Source organism: Chlamydotis macqueenii, chromosome 12 (genome assembly GCF_036417535.1).
Source record: "Chlamydotis macqueenii isolate bChlMac1 chromosome 12, bChlMac1.mat, whole genome shotgun sequence".
Lineage (NCBI taxonomy): Eukaryota > Metazoa > Chordata > Aves > Otidiformes > Otididae > Chlamydotis > Chlamydotis macqueenii.
The window spans coordinates 2,727,317-2,745,014 of NC_141567.1; the positions used below are offsets into that span (position 1 = coordinate 2,727,317).

General features: G+C 41.6%; 1 protein-coding gene across 1 annotated transcript in view; it reads left to right on the plus strand.

Moving 5' to 3' along the window:
* Positions 1-17,698, plus strand: part of MEGF11 (multiple EGF like domains 11) — a 203,768-nt gene that overhangs the window by 155,368 nt on the left and 30,702 nt on the right. The window contains exons 15-19 of the mRNA XM_086756994.1: positions 5,731-5,877; positions 8,551-8,685; positions 12,759-12,887; positions 15,168-15,296; positions 16,003-16,131. Coding sequence (XP_086613120.1) covers positions 5,731-5,877; positions 8,551-8,685; positions 12,759-12,887; positions 15,168-15,296; positions 16,003-16,131 — 669 coding nt within the window. The remainder of the gene's footprint in view (positions 1-5,730; positions 5,878-8,550; positions 8,686-12,758; positions 12,888-15,167; positions 15,297-16,002; positions 16,132-17,698) is intronic.

The following is a 17,698-nucleotide window of genomic DNA, read 5'->3' on the forward strand; positions in this document are numbered from 1 at the left end:
TTCACTATATAAAAACAAAAATAGCTTATTTGCAGACTGGATGAGTAGCCATCAATTCTAAATGTTTCCATTTAATTTTATGAGAGATCCCTTTATGTTTGCTTCTATCTGCTGCCCTCTCCAAGCAGATTTTCTAGTTCTTTAGCATCCTTAAATGCTGAGCTGTCATGAATTGTGCTGTGGTGTTTCTGCCTGGATCCGAGTCAAATCTTCAGGGTTTGCCTCAGGTAGGAATAAATATGAAGATGCAAAACTTGATAGAAAAGCATCAAGTATTCTTTATGAACTCTTGTTCGTGTGCTGTCATAACACCTGAGCAGCTGATGCAGGGCTAATCGGACAGTTCTTACGTTCTCGTTGAATTTTCTTTTGCCTTTTATAGACTGAAGCAGCAAAATACTACTACACTACTTAGGAAAGCACGCTGATACAACCTGAAATACAAAGCTGATTTAAATAGAATTTATAGGGAAAACATAAGTGTAACAGCAATAAAAGTACTGAGGGACGAGAAGAGAATAAGGTTAAAGGAGACATATTATAGGAATCATTATCAGAAATAAATGTATGAATTAGGAGGCCAAGGCAAGATGTCCAGGTGACCTCAGGGGACGCCGACCCTGACCCTGGCGTGATGACCGCGTGCCTAGGAACCCTTCCAGGGCTGAGGTGGGAGGTGTGCTACAGCTGCCGGAGGGATTGCCGCAGGCCAGACAGTCCTCCGTGGTGGAGACCAGGGGGATGGCATCACAGGAAGGAGCAATCCATGCTGGAGATCTCATTCAGTGATGCATTCCCACACCTCTCTTCAGTATGACCAAGTGCTTGCTGGCCCGCTTCCTGCAAGCAATTATCTAAACTAACCTTGCAGCTGTAATCATTAGGCTATTTTCTACTCCTGGAGCGGTATTGCTACTGTTGTGGATCTGCCACTGTGTACTGTGTCAACAGGCAGACAAACCACCAGCAGGAATTGGTGCCAGAGACAAAAGCTACCAGCATTCCAGATCAAAGCCAAGCGTGACTCACCAAACTTCAGGCCTCCACTGGATTGCCTGAATAAATCCAATGCCTGTTTCTGCATAAAAAGCAGTTCTTTCCAAAGCTATTCAAACGCCAGAAATAAGAGATTATTATGACTTCATGTCATGTTGAAAGACAGGTGGAGGAGAGCACAATGTTTGTATTGGATTCAAATGTCTGCTGAAATCATTCCTGTCATTGCTAATTGATGTTGCATCTGCCTTTAGATTGTGACTATTGGAGGGGAAAAAAAAAAAAGCTGAAGATCTTATTCAGAGAAATAATTACAGTTGTACACTGGTAGATGTAAAATTAAACTACATGGGGGGAAGGGAGCTACGTCCTGTAGTTTATCAAATTCCTACATCCCTGAAAAATAATTAGATGCTGGGCAGCAAGCAGGCCCTGCTGCAGAGGCTACTATCAAGGGGATAGCCGTGGTCAAAAATAGGCCACTGGTTCTCATTTATTCCATCCATTTTTGCTCTTCTATTGTGTTTGGAGTATTAGTTTCCAACTATCTAGAGACAAGGCAGAAAAACAACAGCAGGCTTTATTAAGAGCTAGAGACGTAATCCCCAAGCAGGAGTGCAATTACACAAGTAAGCTGGAAAGGGAAGAAAGGGAATTCTACTTATGCCTGCCTTTCAGGAATTTCACCCTCCGAAGTCCTTCAGTGTGATATAGTTACAGGCAGTGCTAAATCTGCATTACTTTGACAAACTTCCATTGAAGATTAGTAATGGAAGCAGTATATGAAGTAGCTCTTCAATAGGTGCCTTGCATCCCAGTTGTATGGCTTGGGTTTTTTTTTTTTCTTGCTCCTTTTCCTAATGGTTGTGTGGATGTTAGCCGAGTCTTTCAGAGCCCAATTTGTAGATTTTAATACAAAGAACCCACTTGATCTGGTAAAAATTAACACGGCTCCATGTAAGGCAGACGCAAGCTTATATGACATCAAATCACCAGAAGCCACTCTAGCCACTGTGCAGCAGAACTGGGCTACAATATGTGATATAGATTATTACCATACATTGTGTGTGACTTGATGAGTTTACATTAGCCAGTGCTCTTGCCAGATGCATTTCCTCCTCTACCTCTCTCCCTGCCAATTTCCTTTATCAAGATATCGTCTTCGGCTCTGTGTTGGAACATCCTTGCACAACCCAGCTAGTTCACCCTCGGGAGGTCTGTGCTTGAGATACGCCAGATGCCCTCAACGCCCCAGACAGCCATTGCTTTGCCACTTGAGAGTAAACTATTGGAAGGGCCTTTAAGGAGAAAGGGCTTGGAACAGCTCTCCTGTGTGGTTGTCCCTCAAATGAGTGCAGTCATGACTGCTCTGGTGAGTTCATGCCAGGTGATTGTGTTCTCCACAAGCATACACAACAGCAATTCAGGCGTTTAGCACTGGTTTTTCCTGCCCACTGTGTGTGCAAAGGAAGATGGTGTGGGGAAGGGGGAGTGAAGCCACTTCTGGGACTGTCAGCTAAATGCCATGTACAGAGCAGTCCAAAGGACTGCAGCGGAAATCCTACCGGAGAGCAGAAATCCAGCGCCTCAGATCTACCCCAGGACACGGAGGTTGGTGGCTGCTGTTTCACAGGCTGAGTTAAGAGCCACAGCAGACTCCGGCTTACCGCACGAGAGCGCAAATGGCCTTTGCCCACGTACAGTGGAGAACCATAATTTTGTGTAAGTTACGTGGATTTCATTTACAATTCACCCCCAGAACGTTGTTTAAGAAGGTCTTGGAAGTGTAATTTCATACCAGTATCTGCAACCGTGAACCACAGCCTCAGGCAGTAAGATGATTTCCTGGTGTCTAGGCAATAGGGTTTATGTATAGAACTGCTTCCCGCAGCTTTAAGGACTTCTGATAGTTGTCTCTCTAATTTCTACATCAGGCTCGTGAAACAAGGAATTCGGTCATAAATTAGAAATCTGTGGTTGTAACATGAAATAATACAGAGATGAAAAAATTGAAAATTAATTGCGTATCAGAAATGTTCATCAGGAAGTTTCTAAGTAAATATTAAAGTTTTATGTTAAAGAAGCTTGCTGCTTCACTAGCTCTAGTTGTAAAGTAGCTGGGAAGGATGGACTCCCCCTTCATACGCTGTCAAGTTAGGGAACTGTAAAATTAAGGTGCTTTTTTTAGCACAATTCCACAAGACATGCATGTCCAGATGCAATTTTAACTTCTCATTTACATTTGCAATTCAATGTGTGTAAGAGCCTCCAAAAATAAAGTCTTCCAGGAGAATTAACTTAGAGTAATATAAAGTAATAAAAAACAATTGCAGCACCTTCTCAGTTGTCTTCTGCAAATTTATAAATAAATAACTGCTGTAATGGGGATCAGTGTCTTCTACAAGGTTTCCTTTTCCCCTTTTTACATTTCGTTACGACAATCGGCTTCCCAATGACTCATTGCCTTCGTTAGGAGCGGGAAGACATCCCTCATTATTCATTACTAAAGGAAGGACTTTGCTGCTGCAAAGAACAGCCATGGCATTCTAATGCAGCTACCTTTCAAGAGAAGGGAGTCAATGTCATTCTTCCCCAACCTTTGCCAAAAGAGACAAGAAATAATGCTCTTTAATTGTCTCCATTTATAAATAGCCCATTCACAATGAGAGAATTGTAATTTTAATACTGCAGTCAGGAGGAAAAGATAGACGGTTTTCTACATTTGTGTCTGAATTTCCTGTCTGGGAGCTCACACTGAGGCTTTCAAAACTATAAATGATCATATGTATGTATAAATATGAAATTAATTTATTTATTTAGAATTTGTTGTATGACCTTTTAATTACAGAGTACTGTAGATATATTACATAAATGCACACACAAAGCATTTACTATTTAAGGAATCCAAGGATGGAGTAGGGAAGACTGTATTAAAATAATTGTTTTTCTTTGTTTTACTAATACAAATGTTCCTTGTCTCTTTTTGCATTCCTTTTTTTCAGATTGATATACTTAGCTATTAAGAGATTGAGCTTATATTATGTTTTTACTATATTTTAATGTGTTTTTTATTAAGCTCTACAGCATGGACTATGCCTCTTTATAAATAAAGCTATGCTCAGGTGTTACCACAAAACCCCATTTCAAACTGTAATTTTGCCAGACTAGGTTAAGGTTTTCTAGGAAGGGACATTATAATTATATGATTAATCTCCAGAAAAGGGAAATTTGGGCTCTGCAGTATTTCTTACTGTATTAACTTCAGAGATTTATAAAACCAACTTGAAACTGCACCGTGTGTTTATAATGACTTTTAGCTGCTTTAATAATCCTCCAAGTTGGGTGACTGTACAGATCACAGCTTCGCAAATGCAGTCCATTACCTGTAGCACCCAGATGAAGTTATCGGAGGTGGAGGAAATGACTTGGATTGTGTTTCTCCTTAGCGATGCGCTAATCCAGCCTCTGGCCGGGGCTCCCGCAGCCCTTGTCTGCATTTATCCCATTATGCAGCGGGGACATGTGCATGGGTGATAAAGAACATCTTCATGTGGAAAGCCTGGCTAGGGCACGTGTATACCATCAAATCTTGGCGGCGTGGTTCTAAGGCACCCAGTGTGGTAATGTTGTCAGGGAAATTTTCAAGCCAACCTGTGATTCATTTTTTCCTGTTGTTATCAGTATCTCCAGCGCGCTACTGCTGATGCCACTCCCTGCAGCTGGCAGTGCTTAATGTCTCTCTTAGTTCACGATCCTGCAAACCTTTCTTCAATCCAAGGAGCTGTTGATCACGCAAATAGCTCTGCGAATTGCAGGTATTGGTACTGTCCTGTCCCGGTGGAGTAAGAGCCCCTTGGACACATAATGGTGCGCAGGATGAAATCCTTAGATTACATTTATATACGGCGCACAGGATGAAATCCTTAGATTACGTTTATAAGTGACAAGCCAGGGCACAAGGTTGTTTTTAAAAGTCACCACTTAAAACAAAACTAGTTGAAACGATGCCAGGAGTCTCATGTTAAGCCTTCTGGCTGTGCGCTTCTTTCAGTGTTTCCAGGCTTTGCTTTTCATAACAGTAAATATCAAACAACAACCCTGGGAGTCACCGGGAGCTGGATTGGCAGGTCTCAGTCCCTGTTTAACATGCGAATGAGCAGCCCGTGCCCACATACGGCCACTTGCTGGATCAGAACTCGGTTCATTAACAAAGGACTGGGAGAGCTCTGGGTGGATGTGGGGTTTGTGCGCAATAACCCAGAGCACCGTGCTTTAAGCCAGGAGGTGAACACACAACATAGAACTGGACTGACATACGTTCAAGAATCCAATACTGGACTTGTTTTTGCAGAACCCTGATTTTTCTTTTTTCAGTCTTCAAGTTCGCAATAGTTATGTAATCAGGCTTCAATCAACTGCATATTTCCAGACCAGTTATTTGAGATATTTTGTGACTTTAAAGTAATTCCTGACCTTCATCTCTCAGATGACATGCAGAGTTTCTTTAATGGTGCTAAGGACTGAAGCGGAGCCCACTAACACCTACAGGATTCACCTCCCTGGCATCTTCTTAATTTTCACTTTATTAAGCAGATGAAAAAGATAGCTATTTCCTTTCCAGGCTCCCTCGTTTGCTTTGTGATGTACTGTGAGGTAGCAGTCCAGCCAAACATTTCTTTGATCGATGAGCAGAGTCAGCTGGGTGAAATCTAACGTGTGCCTTTACATCTGCAGGCGTCCACTGCGACAACACGTGCGCCCAGGGCCGCTGGGGACCCAACTGCTCCATCTCCTGTAACTGCGAGAATGGGGGATCCTGCTCCCCAGAGGACGGCACCTGTGACTGTGCGCCGGGATACAGAGGAGCTTTGTGCCAGAGAAGTAAGATTTTTTGTAGATAGAGTGGCAGAAGCAAAGCAAATAGAAATGCTAGACACCAGACAGACAGAGCGGCAGGTTTCTAAGCTGCTTTAGCTAATTACTTCCTAAGGGCAAAGGCTAATCTAAAAAAAAAAAAAAAAAAAAAAAATGCTTTTTGATCAAGAAGTCAAGACTCTGCTGCACTGAGTTGTGCCGTATGTTTCTTCTTCTGGCCTTCCACAGCACCTGGAGTTCACAGGTGACCTGAGAGAAGGAGCAATATCTTTACATACCAAACTTGGCAGGATCTGGGCAAAAACAGATTTGCAGTTAAGTTGTGGTGAACTATAGGATACCTGTTAAAGAGAGTCAGCTATGACCCGTCACGTAACGACAAGTGGATGAACATTGCCTATCAAAATAACAAGACAATGTTTTCTTTTATGCCGGCAAAAGAAACGTAGTGGCCTGAAATAGCTCCTGTCTGATGCTCTGCTGCTACACACTAAAATGTGCTGAGGAGAGAAAAATCCTCTCATTTGCTTTAACTGGAAAGCTGCCTTTGCACCTGAGGGACCCTTATTCACTGATCCAACCTACACGCAACCATCTTCCTGTGTAAACAAGAAATGGATTTGTCTCTCCTTTCTGCAGCAGCTTTTGTTCTTCCTGTAAGACATTCTGCATGCCCAGTTCATACATCTCCTTTGATTTCAGCACTTACACTTGACACAAGAACAGACTCATCTCTAAAAATAATCTGTAGCTGACAGTTTTTATTTAAAGTCGTTATAACGATGACCTCTAGCACTGCTGTAGTTAATGGCCTATAAGCATTTCCATTTTAAACCCCAGTTTCCAGGTGCTTCAGCATATCTATATAGCTGTACAACCTCTCTCTAAAGCCAAAATGTGGTGCTCAGAGCTTCAGGGAATTGGGGAAAAAATTGTTTTACAAATTTGAAACCTAAAAGTGCGAAACTTGAGGAAGTTAATAGTTTCTGACCTATCTGAGACTAAAAAAAACAGCTTAGTTTTATCAGCTGATGGCATGTAGGCTACAAGGGACAAAGCATGTCCCCAGCTTGCCACTCCGGTGATCAGGCTGCTCCCTGAGGACGTTTGCTGAGGACCTAGTAGGGAGAAATCTTCCTCCCTACTGGCCTGTGACAGCAGAGGGGTTCTGTGGATGCTTCTGCTGTTGCCTCATGTCGCTGAAATGCCTCTCTGGAATATGGGGCCAGGGAATTCAGCTCCCTCCCACCTCTCCTGCAAGATTCAGGCTCAAGACCTCCTTGTGAAGAGGACATCTCTGTAGGTGAAGGTATCTTTGACCTGCTAAGTTTGCTCTCAGAATCATTCCCATTTTTCTCTTGGAAATTCATTTAGAAACAGAATTTAGCCTGTAAAGGGCAGTACTGAGGATGATACTCAGCCAGCTTGTTCTGTCTGTGAAATCAGGGTTCCGTGAGACACTGGGATAGTTTACTGCTCTTGGGCCTGCAGAAATGTCTCTAGAAATGATCCAGGTTGTTTTATAGCTAGTGCATCATCAACAAACCTGTCAGCTAAGTTCCAGCTGAAAATCTGCAGTAGCGTAAGAACCTGACACTCTCTGTGAACGTACAAACCAAGAGAAAAATTCTCATTCAGTGAAAAAATAGAATGGACATGATATAGTAACCACTGAGCCAGGACTATATAACAGAGAATCACAGGAGTAAAAATAAAAACATATAAAGTCATTTTTACAGTTACTTACTGCGATTTAACATTTCTTTGTGCTTATCTATCACAGTGAATGTTTGGACAGTGGATGGTTTTTCATTCTACATGTGCTTCGAAGCGACAGTATGCATTTATAAGTGATACTGAGCTGTAATCTTGGCACTATACCCTATGTACAAATTCTATAATAATTTCAATCCAGGTTTTAAGCAAATTAAGCACACAGTTCAAGACAAGTGTACTCAGCTATCCGGTGTGATTACTGATGCAAATTAGGTGATTTAGTATGCTGTTACCGTAATTACCATTTTTAGATTCTGTTCATCACTGGTGGATGCTGCTCCTGCAATGGCATGTATAAACTGACTGTCCCAGTTGAACACAGGTAGCTCACCTAACATGTTTAGAAATCAGCTTTTGACATAGTTGTTTAGTAAAATATTAAGAGTTTCCTAATACATCTTCTCTGATTTCTCAGCTTAATTTCCAAAGGAAATGGCATTTTGAGTTGCTGTTCTCTGTACCTGTGTGTGAGTGTTTCTCTTTCTACCCGTCTTAAAAGCTTTGGAATATATGTTATTAACCATATCTGCCAGTGGGCTGTGAGGTCTTGAACGTCTTAAACGCCCATGTTTTGTAAAAGAGTTTAACTGGAGCAGGCTAGAGAGACTCAAATTAGTGTCTTGAGAGAGAGGCTGCCGAGAGCTCTGCTGTATTATTAAATAGCCAAGGACTTACATGAGGTAGGATGGTGTGAATGTTTGAGCCACAGGAGCGTTTTTACTCAGAGCTCACACGTTATTAGACACGGAATAATCCACCAGGCTTCATAATTTCAGCTGTTCACAAAATTGATTTTATCAATTAAGCAATATATGTTTGAGATTAAGACAGAGAGAGAATTGTCAAGCTCTCAGCAATGAGAAACCTGAAAACCTCTAACAGCTTATTTTGGTTTGTCTTCAGTTTGTCCCCCCGGCTTTTATGGACACCACTGCGGCCAGCCGTGTCCTCAGTGTGTGCACAGCAGCGGGCCATGTCACCACGTGTCGGGACACTGCGATTGCTTGCCTGGATTCTTCGGCGCTCTCTGCAACCAAGGTACTGAGCCTCCTTTCCTAAGTTTCTGTGTTTGTCACTTTGCAGCAAGACCGAGCACAAGGTTCCTGCCTTTTTCCCTTGTTTCAGCAGTTTAGATCACAAGAAATTCCTTACTTCAGAGGGAAAAAGCAGATAGGTACTTAGTCACCCTTTTGTAAATGTGATGTACTCCTGCTTTCATAAATAAAACAGACCTACTGCTCCGTATTGGAATGAATATGGAATGAGACACCTCCTGTAAATATATCGGCCATCCAAGGGTTTCATTTTCCTTTCTGCTAAGCCTATCGTATCCTAAATGGCTCTTTTTCAGCAGGAGGTGTAGGTACTAGTCAAGGCAATGGCCAGCTCAGGTCCACAAGCCCAAACACCCAGTTAATGCATGGAACCTTCTTTACGCTGTCTAGGATCTGACTGGGAATAGCTAAAATCATGAGAATGCAAACACAAGTGCAGAAGACAGAAATATTTGCAGTGAGGCAGGGAAAGTGCGTTCATTTTCGCAGGTGAAGAGCAGCTTCCACTCCCCCTAATGTCCATCACCTTTCTGTGCCTTTGAAAGTCAGTCCACTTTTAACCACAGGCTTCATTTTCAGTTTTATCCTAAAACTGCCTGCAAAATCATTGGAGTATTCTGCAGAGTCTCAGTTACTGCATGCTACTGTGGGTATTTTCTTCATACACATTTAAAAGAGATTATTTGTAATGGCTACTGCCCTTGTGAAGTCTCCATCCCAGTAAAAATTGAACTGACGCTTTTTAATGACTTGCTTTGCAGTAAGTTAGAAATTGCAGACAGCACTTACGCAAAATCATTAAACATAGATTAAGTATAACCATGTTTTCTTTTTCCTGTGCTGTATAGTCAACTAAACATTATACCAATTAATTTATTAAAATGAACGTATTTCAGTGAATTTGTCCATTTTATGTGAAAAGTTAGCCAGATTTCAAAGCGTAAGCTGGGCTAATTATCCTCTTAAGAAAACTATTTTATTTTTGCTCAGATGTTCAGCACTTCTGGTTTTACTTTGAAATGTTGATCTATCTAGCAAATTAATTTTAAAATATTCATGTCCTAATTAAAATCAATTTGTGTTGCAGTTTGTCATAATGCGTTAGCATGTAACTTTATTTTGTAGAAAGAAAAATGCTAATTAATGTGTTCCATTAGAAAAACGTGAAACAAAGATTTCGCTTTTGAATTTTCATCCCCTTGTGCCATCTCTTTCCTAGCAGCAGGAACGTCCTTCCGTCAGCAGCACAGGTCTGTGAGGAGCTGTGCGACCTCTGAAATGGCACAGGCTGCCATGGTTGTGCTAAGGCTTCTGAGCAGCAAATGACTAAGCAGCTGTTTTATGAATATCTTTCACAATCTTGTAGTAAGATGGATTGATAATAACTTGTTATCACTGCTAGAACACACCTGACATCCCGCAGGGACTTCTGGAGTCCCACTTCAGAGCTTTTATAGCTAATTAACATCGCTATCTGCGTTGTACAATCAGGCTGCTCCTGAAGAAAGCAGTACTAGTCCTTATCTTACAGCTTTGTTTAAAAATGTTTGAGACATTTTAAGAAGTGCTTGTATTTGCATCTCACATTTTTTACACGAGAGTCACTGTATCAATCCACAGCCAGGTCACTTAATTTAATGAGCAGGACCATTTTGGCAGGATGAGTTTTGTAATCCTTCTGTGTGGCATCACACTGTTTCACTGAGACCAGAGGCGCTCACACGGCAGGAGCCCCTCTGCTCACTCTCCGTGTGTAGAACTGAAACATTTCTTGTCTAAAGTACGACCTGTTGCCTTTGTCAGCATCGGTGTTTGGATCACAAATCTTTTCCTGATTCATTAGTATTCCATGTTGCTGTGCAAATCAGCTCCTATTTTAAGTAAGTCTTTTGAGAACTATTTTTTGTATGTACAAAAAATCCAGCCTTCATTTCAGTGATGTTATCTATCTCCATCTTAAAGATGCAATAAAAATGCTGCATTGGAACTGAATAACGGTGTAGCATGTATGAGAACCTAGGCTAACAGATCACTTTAGTTTTTACTCTTTCTGTCATACGAGGGCTTTTCTTTCCTTCTCTCTCTTTCTCTTTGTGTCTGTGTATTGTTATTTTTGTTGTGTCTGTATATTGTGTTTAGCTTTATCTCTTTTCAGTTAGAGAACTATTCTGTTTAGCACGTAATTTGAAAGCCAAAACCAACTTTATCCACTCCTACAGATAAGTCCACAGTGTATAGAACTGTCTGCAGAAAACCGTAGTAGGCACGTTCTTAGGTTTCTGCCATAGTAAGAGTGGAGGATGGCATGTTGTGTAAAAGCAAATGAGTCACCGCTCAGGATTTCAATCTGTGGCTGATTCACAGGCAGGATAGATTGAGGTCACCTGCAGAGACTGCATATGAGAAAGTGAGAGTGGCTGAAGAGGTAAAACAGTTGCATAATTCAAGGAAGTGCCTTAATCACTTTTTTGACATCACTATTATTTACCAGGATACAAGTCCAGTTCCAGTTGTTACATTCTTTGCAAAGATGGACTGTATGTTTTATCATGTTTTGAAAGTACATCTGTTTTTGTCAGGGAACACAGCCAATAAGAGCACAGAGATTAAATATTTCATTCATTACTGAGCAGAGCTTTCCATCAACTTTAACGTTAAAGATTTCCAATAATTTGGTGGGAGGTTGAAGATCTACGTGTCTATTAGTTTTATGTCACCGTGCTTAGACTGTTACAAGATGACTCTGAAAAAAATTTAGAGTTTCTTTTCTTCCAACTTCAGGAGTAAGCTAGGTGGACAAACGGGAATAGACAGTGATTTTGTTGGGATGCAGCAGATCTGTTGAACAGCTCTTGGCCAAACATGTATAATCTTTGGAAAGCACATTTGCAGCCTAACTGAACGCTTACTACAGCAAGGGGTACTGGAGAGGAACGGGGGGACAGGTGCCAAAAGACAAGCATGGCATTTCAGCTGCTGGGTATGTGCTTTATTTGAGGGAGCAGTTTTCCACCAGACTTATATGGTAAAAATACTTTGGGAAGTGGCAGTCTTGCTCCTCCTTCACTCTCCACTTGCATGATTTGAATCTGTGGGATCTGTGATCCCACCAACCTTGCTGAAAGGTGGTCTCCAGCAGAGCTTAGTGTGTTTAGTAGTAAAGGCACCTTCCTCTCTCACCACTGTTTGATCCAGAAGGAATCAGGACAGCGATGAGGTAGGTACTCCAGCGTACCCAATGCTGCAGCGCCGCATGGGGCATGATGCATTTTGGGGTGCTGGTGGGATAGCAGGGGAAAGGACTATAGCTCTTTCAGCCTCCTCTTGCAAGCGTATCTGCCACCAGCCGTTTCATGGGCACTGGCCTCCTAATACAATACCTATGGCTAGTGTGTCAGGCCGTCGTACCAGGGGGCGAGGTCCGCAGCTTTTGGTTCATTATTACTGTCGTTATCCATTGTACAGTACAAGGGAGTTAGGTTCTAGTGACAGACCTGAAAGTAAGAGTCCCCATTGCTGATACTTAGCCTAAAATGTTCCTTTCCTACTTCTGTTGTTCTTATTATTGAGGTTGTCATCCTCTGAGCCAGCACAGAACCATGTTTGTATTTCAGGGTTTGCACCAAGAGACCCCCTTGGCCAGGTCCCCAGCTCAGTCCCAGCCGCCTGTGTTTGCCACCACTCTGAATTGTCCTCAGCCTTACTGTTCTCTTCCTCTCTCAATAACCCCCTTCCCCTCTTTGCGCTCTCCTCTTTTCATCCTTCCATAATGCCCCTCAATAATAGTAATCTTCTGACTATATTACATTCATTTTTCAGCAGAAAAATGGATTTTTAATGACTTTTTCCTGTTGTTTTTATGCTTGGGGTGTAAGCAAACAAAATTGACTGGAATACTTTCTGCCTTTTCTTTCTTTCCAGAAGAATTTTGCCCATTTGGCTTCAGCAAGAAAAATGTTGTAATTACTTTTATCTCTAATTGCTAAATGTTAAGTCCTATGACTTCCTCACATTCATGATGAAGAGTCTTCAGTAAGCTGCCTTATATTTTCACAGTCTGTCCCAGTGGCAAATACGGGAAGAACTGTGCCGAGGTCTGCCAGTGCACGGAGAACGGGACATGCAATCCCATTGATGGATCGTGCCAGTGCTTTCCAGGCTGGATAGGGACAGACTGCTCTCAGAGTAAGCAAAGTTTAATTTTTTCAACTCCGCTTTAAAAGAACATGTATTCCTGTTCAGTGTTTTCTGAAAGTTAAAGACAGATTTTGGGGAAATCCCTGAAGTATTACAGCAGCCAGTGCCTTACTTTCTTTATAGCTTATTTCTTTTAATTAAACTAAGTTAGCTTTGGCTTGCATTAGTTTCTGCATTTGGAATTTGCTTCTATTACAGGAAAGGGAGGTCACAAGCTCCTATCAGAAAAGCAAGCTCCATGCTGCCTTTTAATTTCTAGCTGGATTGTCTTTTATTTATTTATTGAAATCATTTTCTTTCAGCTATTACATTAGAAATTATTAACCAGTAAATGTTTTCATGTACCAGACCACCAGAATTAAGAAATTAGGCAGCTGAAATATTTCTATTAAATGTAATTTAATTGTAAAAGTCAATGTGGGCTTGGAGGGATGGAGGATTTCTTCTTGAAAATTGCCCAGGTAGAAGATTGGCATTTGCTGATCCCAAAGTGTCATTTCCTGAGAGCATCCCTTAATTGAAGATAGATCACAGAGGGAAGCAATATCCTATCATTCAGAAATGTTACTTCATATTCAGGATACAACTAGCATATTAGACAGCATTCCAGAGTAAAATATATTAAACTTCAAGTGATAAAGTAGGAATCGGATAAAAACAGACGGCTGTAATTTTGCTTTTATTGTGTGTCTTCCACAGGCAGAATATTGCTGTCACTCAAAAATAGAAAAAAAAAAAAAGAAAAAAATGACAGAAAGCTCCACAGATTCTTCATTATATTTAGCCGTGTAATTGGGAAATGACTGTTAGTTTCTGTTAACCTTGAAAAAAGATGTTTTTTCTTAGAGAGTGAGACAGGCCAGTTCAGCAGCATCAGATTTCCTGTTTAGCAGGCAGAAGGACCTGCTGATAACTGCTTTGTATTTTGGATGAACAAAGTGGGACCCTTACTGTTTCGTCCATTACCTTCTTGTAAAGAAAGTGTGAATCTCCCAACGTGTGCCTGGCTCCTGTCGAACCTGGCCTTGCGTACCCAAGTGAGGTTCTGAGCTATTCTGGTCAGACCTCCCTCCGCACCAGTTAACCTGGAATGACCGAGAGATGGGGCTGCAAAGGAGATAATTTTAGCTCCAGCTCCAGAGCCAGTTCTGGAGACGCTAACAGACCCCGCAGCTCTGGCTCACAAAGGCGCTGTAAAAGTATTTCTGGTTGCTTACAGCACGAATACTTTAGGCCAAACCCTGTTCAGCTTTACATTGTGTGAGTTCAGTGACCCTTTGTTTGATTTACGTCATGGCAGGGGTTTTTTGCTATTCATTCTGGCTTGAGAGATGTCTGTCGTATGCCAGAAACGCGCATTTGTCGTCGGAACCGGAGCCAATGGCATACGTGGAAACAGGCACGGTTTCTGTACTTTCAGGTTTCCTGGGAACCATGCCTTATTAATTCATGTCTTTAACAGGAAGCGATGGAAAGTGCTTTTTACAGCAAAAATATAGTCGTTACATTGAAGGGCTATCATCATTTTGGATCTTTTAGTCTGGCACTAATAACTGTAACTTACTGCATTCATTTTTGGAGGGAGGCTTAAAATAACTTTTGAAAATGTATTAATATTGTACTTGTTGAAATATATAATAGACCTGAGATTTTAATTTAATATTAGCTCCATCAACAAAAGCAATCTGATTTTGTCGATGGGAATTCATACTGTAAGAAGTTTTCTTTACATTTATACGTGATTTGAGTAGCACTCCATGCTTCAAATGAATGTGGTGATTTTAGTAGCTGATTGCATAGCAAAAGTAAACCATGAATAGCTGTGTTTTATTATGCAAGAATTCCAGAATATCAAAAAGAAAATTAAATTACCTCCACATCTTAAAACCCTGTCTAAATTGTCTTCACAGATAAGGCAGGGAGAGCGGCTAGAGCACTTAGAGTAACGTAGTGCCGAGGGTCGCTGTTTCAGTGGGTCTCAGCAAAGACCTGGTCCTGTCTCCTGATTTAGACAGGGAAGAAGTCCACTGTGGCAGGGCTGACAGCGTGGGTGAGCTTGCAGGTTGGCACCTGGGCTGGCAAAGCAGTCGTTGGCTTGGAAGAACCGGTCATTGTCTGGGAGTCACTGCAGCCGTGCCGAGCTCCGCAATGCGAAGTTCTGCCTTTGCCGGTGTCTCGCAGGTTCTCCCTTTATTGTTGTTCCTCTGCAGCACTAACGCAGGATCATTGCTTTTTTTGTCAGCTGACAAATCTTTTTTATTTTCATAGCTTGTCCCACTGGTTTTTGGGGCCCTGATTGCTTTCATTCATGCAACTGCCACAACGGAGCAATGTGCAGCCCTTACGATGGAGAATGTAGATGTGCTCATGGTTGGACGGGGCTCTACTGCACTCAGCGTAAGCCTTTCCCAGACACTGTTGTGCCAGGGAATCTGTCAAAGTATGTGCTGCTACCTCGTGTCTCTTCCAAGCATTGCAGTCTTCCCTCTTAAACCGCCGGCTTCTTAATTGTCATAACTTCACATCACCCCAAAGAAAACAGTCCTGAAGCTTCTCAACGTTTTTTATGTGTTTGCAGTCGAGTGACCGATCATTGAGGTCATTGATTCATTGTCAGAATTTGCACAGTCTGTCCCCCTGCTTGTTAAAGCCCCAGTATATGTGGTCTGATTTAGGAAAACGTTTGATATTTCTCATCCTACTAGCGCCAAATTATCGGCACTGTACAAAAGAGGAGATCTAATTCTGGTGAGCCTTTTAAGAAGGCTCTTTCACTTGCAAGTAATTCATTGATCTCTGGCATTTTAGAGAGTTTCTGTTTAGCCATCTTCTTTCACGTCTTGAAAATGTAGTTTGTGTAGATGGGTCAAGTTTTCGTTCTTCTGCAACACTTAAGAGGCAATTCTGTAAGATATGAGAAACACTACTTCAAGAGAATTGGCTGTCGTAGTATCTCTGTGTTTAGATGATCAAATAAAGGTTACTAAATATCCAGAGGCTGGAAATCCATAGATTTACAGGCCTACGTATTTTGTGCTGATAACGCATCTGAGTCTGTGTTTCAGCTTATTCCTTAGCCTTTCCTTATTCTGATTCCTGAAAGGTTGCCCAGCTGCGTTTTACGGAAAAAACTGCGCCAATGTTTGTCAGTGTCAGAACGGCGCGGACTGTGACCACATCACCGGCCAGTGCACCTGCAGGACTGGATTTACAGGCAAACAATGCGAGCAAAGTAAGTGGCACCATGACTTCATGTTTCTGTTTCTCCGGGGAGGAGTGTATTTCAGAATTCTTTGCAGAAATAGGCTCTTAAACGAGGTGTTGGTGTCAGCAAGACAGTAACCCCAGGCACCTTTTATAATCCGTAGGGAGGAGACGGCATCTTTGGAAAGCTGGACAGTCTGTTGAAGCATACAGAAATGTAGTGAATCCTCTGCAAATTAGGCCTTTCCGTTCCCAGCCTAAAGTTAGGCGAGATAAAAGCAAGTCACTGCACTCAGTCCTGACTGGAGGTAGCCTTCCCGAACAGCTTGTACCTAATTAACAGAAAAACACAAGCTGCACCATGCCTTGCTGATGTTGTTGAAAGCATCGGGTTTCCCTAGGCACAAAGCAAGACAAAAGCGTTAAAATAAAGAAGTCCTTTCTGCTCCCTGCCTTCCAAGGAATATCAGGGCTTTCTTGAATAAGTTAAGCTATAGATGTGGATCAAATAAAGATTCGCCTTTACAACGAAAACAGATCAAAGAAAAAAAGTTGCTTGCCATTTTTGGAAGGCTCTGTGTTTACCTTGAGTAGTGAGCAAGTGTTTCACAATGAACTTCAATTACCTGGCAAGGGTGCTGGCATATTTTACCGTAATTGTTGTCAATGTCTTGCTGGCACGTTTAGCAGGTCGTGCCAAACGGCTTCCTTTAAGAACAAATTGGAGGTGCTGTAGTTGAATAAGTACTTGTTTGTCCAGTAAAGTAAATCAAAAGAAAATTCTCACATAATGACTAGATTTCTAAATGCAGGGTGAAATCCATCTCTCACCTTACCAAGGCATTAATTCCACAGGGTTTTGTTCCCTTTTTTGGCAGTAAGGTCATACAGTAACATTGCTGCTAGATTTGCAAGTGAAAGCTTCTTAACTGTAGCTTACTCTGTGGATCTTTATGAAAGTATTTGTACATATAACTAAATTTAGTAAAATATTTTCTTTTTGCTCATACTTGCGTTCAGCAAAGCCTGTGTCTCAGGAGCAGATTTCCATGCCCGTGTGAGGATTACATATGGCACCACTGTAACTCTGCACGTGGCCAACTTACTGTGAATTTGCGTACACCCGTACTGCAACCATCAATAAAACAGGGAACTGAAAAGTTCCAGAGTAGAACTGCATCATAGCAGATTTTATACAAGCAGTTACATTTATAATTTGACCTCTGTACAAAGCCTGAGGCTTTCTTTTCCATCCAAGCTACAAATGGATTTATTCATCTGGTTTTTTTACTATTTAATCTAAAAGTATCTCTTCATTAAGACTCCTTCCTTCTCAAAATCCAGCTGAATGGGCAGTCACACGACATTGCAGATGAAATGCAGACCTCATTTCTGTGGTGCAGTCCAAAAATTTAGGCCTTATTCATTTTAAGTAGGCTGGAGGTTAATATCAGAATGAAGATTAATTGTAATTATTTTATTTTTCCTTGTTTGGGGACCTGCAGATGAAAGAAAGAGATACAACTTTAACACTCGCTGCAAATCATTACACAGATACTGGCTGCTGTTTGTTATTTAATATTAAATCGTGGCTA